Genomic DNA, 5,626 nt, shown 5'->3' with positions numbered 1-5,626 from the left:
CAGCCCGTCTCTCAAACCTTCCTTTTCCTATTGAAGTAGCAGCCATGAGGTAGGACCGCTGTCGAAGGGACAGTAAAAGTCTGAATCTAACAGTTAAAATATACACATGTAAAAGTCAAATCAATTTATAAAGACGCCTAAGTTCACGTTTTATCAGTACATAAAGTTTACACGTCCTTCCAAAGCCAAAATCCCATATTTTTACAGAGATCTATGGAACACGATGTAGCTGCCGGAGAAGCCATGTTGTCACCCGGCTAGCGGTTAGCTAAATGTTAGCTTTTGGGCTAACGGCTACTTAGCCTCTCGCACCTCGTTTTAGCAGTTTTAATCCACGTTACCGCATAATAAAAAGGCTATTTTGTGGCGACAGAAGTTGTGTTTGTGTCTGTATTTTTTTTTTTTCTTTACCGGCTCTTGTCTCTGTCTCCTGCAGCATGCTCAGGCTCCAGAAGAGGCTGGCCTCCAGCGTCCTGCGCTGTGGCAAGAAGAAGGTCTGGCTGGACCCTAACGAGACCAACGAGATCGCCAACGCCAATTCCCGTAAGCAGAGCAATCAGTAGTTAGTTAGAGTTATAGCTGCTTTGTTTAACGAATCGGTACTCAGCTGCTGTCTGTCTCAGTCACAGGAGCTGATTGGACCAGTAGGGGCTAAATTCAGACCTGAAACTTTCAGCTTTTAACTAAATAATTGCACCAGTTTCCTACTAAAATGAAAATAAAATGTGGAACATTGTCCTCTAAGCAAAGTAAAATTATTCTGCTTTACTTCTGTGCTTGGTCCATGTTTCATATCACTGTCATAGGCACCCACTGTGACATTTACAGAGCTAGCATCATATGCTTAAGTGTGCCTTGGAAATACTTGTTTTAAATTTTATTTAATAGTCGTTTGGGTCGGGGACACTTTAAATGGTCCAGAAGAAAACAAACCAAAAAAAAATCACCTATAATGGCCACTATCAGCTGTTATCCTGTAGATTCATTGAGGAGCTTTTTTACTGATCTGTACTTTATTTTCACTTCAGAAAGCTAAATAACTTTCATTGAAATTCATTTTATTTTGAAAAACTGCACAGCACTGTACACTGCAACATAGTAGGGAATTAAAGCAAAGTTTTAGTGTGTAATTGCTAAACTGGAAACTCCAACATGATGTGAATAAATAATAAAAAGTGCTCATTATTTAGGTCAGTGGTGCAACTACAAAAGAAACCCAAGTTTTTAATAAAGCCCTAACAAAGTGAAAAGTTCAGTCTGTAGGTCAAACAAACTGCAACATGGACAGATGGGATATTGTACTGCACGGAGCAGTTAAAGCAACACATTTTCTCCTTATTGTAGAATGTTTCTCTGACTTTGTTAGTAGCTTTGAATATGTAAAAATACTGCAAAATTCACAGCACAGTAACACATTTAAATAGATGTGTGGTGAAGTAGTCAGACAGTATTGCATTAGGATTTTAGTGGTGTATCTCTGCAGCTAATCCATGATTGGAGGCAAAAACGACCAACGTCATCATGCTGCCAGAACACAGTGACAATGAAGAGCAGCATCTGTTAGACTGGATTGATGCCTTTGAGAAAAACAAAATTAAAACCTTGTGTTGGTTTATAATACGGATGTGTTCTGCGGTGACGTCATCAATTATCCCGACTTACCGCAGCAGCATGATCTTTTCATGACCGTGTTACTGTAATGACTGTAAAAACTATTACAGAAAGGGTCCTAAAAGTACATCCAACAATACTTTATAGTTGTAATGCTGATAGCATGTGTTTAACTAAACACTTTGTGTCTGATCAGCTTCAAGTATTTCAAATTTCACACCAGTTCCGCTTACTCAGGTGTCTTTTCTCAGACTTCACAAGGAGCCTCTGGAGTTATAGTTGATGTTATACTGATAAAATAATAAAGTTTATTTCTATAGCAGCTTTCAAAACTGGTGTCACAAGAAGACAATAAAACATTGGTTAAGATGGTGCAATCTTAAAAAGAGCAATACAGTGTTGTGCTATAATGTTGCAAGTAACAGATGAAACGTTTCCAAAATGTGCGGAAATTGGCTGAATTTGTTTGCAAAAATATTAGAGTTTATACTAAATCCAATATTTTTGGCTCCCATTAAAAACAAAATTTAGTTCGTGCCAAGGAAAGCTCACCACAGCACCAAATGAAAGACTTGAGAATAAAATACATATCTGTATTTTTACTAGTCTAGTCTCGTTGCGGTTTTGCAAGCATCATAACCATTAAAATGTTTAGAAATAGCAGGAAAGTGCAAGTTTTTGTCAGATAAGTTAAAACAGACTGATTGCCTTCACTGTGCACAAATAGGAACTGCTTATTGTTGACTTAGTCTGGATGATTTGTGTTTTAAAAGCCTGTGATTCCTTTTAGTCTCACAGTCTTATTTGTAGTAGTGCAAATTTGGCATAAAAAATGATCAGGGAAACGTATATTATAATTAAATTACCCTGTAAAATAAGATCTCGCACCTGTAACATCAGCTAAAAAAAGCAATTCTGAGCCTGTTGTAGCTGAATAAAGTATAGATCTATTTTTGGTGATCACATTAAGTCTGCTTGCAAGTATAGCATTACAGTGGCGCTTTGAATGTCAGGCCATTCTAGAAAACACAAAAACTACAGAAAGTGGGTTAGACCATTCTGCTTCCAAACCCTTCAAATGTTTTTTCTGCTGCCGTTATATATGCTACAGATATTGGTGTTCAGAGCGTCCCAGCAGCTCACTTGTTTCCTTCTGTGTTCAGGCCAGCAGATCCGTAAACTGGTGAAGGATGGTCTTATCATTCGCAAACCTGTTACGGTCCACTCCAGGGCCCGCTGCCGCAAGAACACGCTGGCACGTCGCAAGGGAAGACACATGGGAGTCGGTAGGTTGAATCGCTCATTTGTCAAAGAAGAATCTGAATCAGTCCATCTTTGGTGTTTTCCACGTTCAGCACAGTTGACATGTCTTCTTGCATCCAGGTAAGAGAAAGGGTACCGCCAACGCTCGTATGCCAGAGAAGTTGTCCTGGATGCGTCGCATGAGGATCCTGCGTCGTCTGCTGCGTCGCTACAGGGAGTCCAAGAAGATCGACAGGCACATGTAGGTTTATGCTTTCTGTAGTTGCTGTTGCTTCTTCTGATGACGTGACATTTTCATACATCTTTCAAATGGCTGTTTCACTCAAAAATGGAAGAATATTTCCCACAGAAACCTACGTTCTGAATTTAAACTAAACTCTGCAGCTGCTAGCTCGCATTTTTGCTCATTCTGGGCTTATTTTTCACTGCAGTACAAAGTCTTGCACCTCTATGGAAACAGCTTAACCGTGGCTAGACATACAGAAAACTAACAACTGTCACCTGCATGGAATAAGACAGTTCTAATGCCATGAATTGTAAATAAAGGAGAAAAACTAAATTTGAATCCCCTTGATTACAAAAATGGAGAAGACCTAGAATCAGCATGTTTGGCATTTTTCGAACAGCCTCTAAGTATCATTTATTACTGGAAAAGAAAGCGGTGGCTCTACATAGTATGGATATTTTACTATTTACTTTAAAAAAAAAACATAAATCATACAAGTCTCCCATCTGCTCTGTGTAAACTGCACAGCCTGCAGTTCACCCAAAGTGTTTGAGTCTTTGTGTCTTTACTGTGGGTTGCAGCTTCATGTTTTTTAGTTGCATTGGGGAGCAAAGACTTTTTAGGTTTTTGCAGAATTTGGTACATTTTTAAATGAAACCTGTGGAGTGAAGTGATTTTGAAGAATTTTCAGAATCTTACGTTTCGATTTTGATGTTTTTTCCATTGAAACTAAAAGTAACCCATAATTAGTTCAAGGGCCATTGGAAATATTGTGTTTTTACAGTTTGTAGCTCTAAAAATTGTGTAAATTTGGTGTTTTATTTAGAAATACAACATATATCTCACACCCAACAATAGCTTTTGGGGTTTAGAGGATCACAGTGACCGCTTTACTCTTATACATCGACGTGCAAGAAAGATTGATGCCTTTAAATTACGATGGTTGCTATGTATTCCAGTAATTTCTGAATTTGTTTTCCTCTCCGCTCTCTTCAGGTACCACAGCCTCTACCTGAGGGCGAAGGGTAACGTGTTCAAGAACAAGCGCGTCCTGATGGAGCACATTCACAAGCTGAAGGCTGACAAGGCCCGCAAGAAGCTGCTGGCGTACGTATCAGTCCTAAAGACTTGTTGGAGTTACACATTTCAACGCTGATTTAATGGTTTTTGGATTACCATAAAGGTCTGGGTTAAAAACATGTCCTGTTATCGCATTGTGTCATGCGGTGTTGGGTTTTCTTAGGCTCACAATTGTGTGCCAATGAGGAGAAATGAACACTTCAGGCCTTTGAAGCCAGTTTGCATGCACTGGATGAGAGGATTGTATCGCCGAAGGTCTAGTTGATATAAAAAGCTGAGGAAGAAGCAGGAGAACGGTGATGAACACCCGCTTCTTTGTTTTCTTGTGCAGCGATCAGGCCGAAGCTCGCCGCTCCAAGACAAAGGAGGCTCGCAAGCGCAGAGAGGAGCGTCTCCAGGCCAAGAAGGAGGAGATCATCAAGAACTTGTCCAAGGAGGAGGAGACCAAGAAGTGATGTGGCTCCTGCCTCACTCTGCCATCAGGTGTTGACAATAAAAGTGTACAGAAAGACACTGATGGTCTCCTGACTTTACTTCCATTATGATCCTAATAACCATATTAGCAGGGATTCTTTGGTGAACCTTTGGTAGTTCTATTTGTAGTATATATTTACAGTGTTAAGAGTTGGATGTATTAAATTTAAAGGACATGCATGTGAACTTAGGATACATTTACAAAAAAATGCATTTCTTTGGAGTGAGAGTTGGAAAAACCACAACAGTTACCTTAAAAACGGCATCTGTGAGTAGTTAAACCTTGAAAATTTTATTTACAGAATATTTAATTTCTCCCTGCTTTTCAAAGTAGCATTAGCTTATAACATTTTCAGTTGAGTTGCAGGCATTTGGCAGACACTATTGTATAAATTACGTGAACAAGATACTTGGGGAAACAAAGTATCCAGTTGCTCACATATTACATTGAGAGAAATTAAGTTGCGAATCATGCTGAAGCAGCAGTGAAGGGGGTTGTGCAAAAATGTAGGGACACCAGTAGAAAAATAAAAAACTAGAAATACACCGTAGTACTGTTGATATTCCAGATTCCTCTAAAATAATATTGCACAGGGTTACTCTTTGCAGAAAAACATGAGATTGCAAAAACTTGTATATATAGAAAAATGTAACTTAACGTAAATGTGCAAAATACTAATAAGCAGAGGTATGAAAGTTCACCTTGCAGCTTTCCATGAAGTGTAATGTAGTTTTGTAGTTTAAAAAGCAGCTGCCATCCTCTCTGGCTCAACAGAACTCAGTCAGAACCTGCATCAAATGTTTGCAAAGCACACGTGAGGTCCAAAAAAATGCTCCCAAACTACACTAACCAGCTTTTTCTGCGGTGTGATGACTGAAAAATCAGTACAAGCTGCTAAAGTATGGCTTAAACTTCGCTTGCTTTGTGAAATTGCTGCTCCCTAAATCATAAAGTTTTACCTTTATCAATGA

At 39.1% G+C, this 5,626-nt stretch overlaps 1 protein-coding gene across 1 annotated transcript; it reads left to right on the top strand.

Annotated features, from left to right (window-relative positions):
• On the top strand, nt 1-4,693 carry rpl19 (ribosomal protein L19). The gene is made up of 6 exons (XM_023278737.3): nt 1-49; nt 437-543; nt 2,775-2,897; nt 2,995-3,115; nt 4,097-4,207; nt 4,512-4,693. The coding sequence occupies exons 1-6, from the start codon at nt 45-47 to the stop codon at nt 4,633-4,635; spliced, it is 591 nt and encodes a 196-aa protein (XP_023134505.1). The 5' UTR covers nt 1-44; the 3' UTR covers nt 4,636-4,693.
• The last annotated feature ends 933 nt before the right edge of the window (nt 4,694-5,626 follow it).

The sequence above is a fragment of the Amphiprion ocellaris genome, chromosome 19 (genome assembly GCF_022539595.1).
Source record: "Amphiprion ocellaris isolate individual 3 ecotype Okinawa chromosome 19, ASM2253959v1, whole genome shotgun sequence".
In the NCBI taxonomy this organism is placed as follows: Eukaryota; Metazoa; Chordata; class Actinopteri; family Pomacentridae; genus Amphiprion; species Amphiprion ocellaris.
This window is presented reverse-complemented; position numbering and strand designations above follow the sequence as displayed.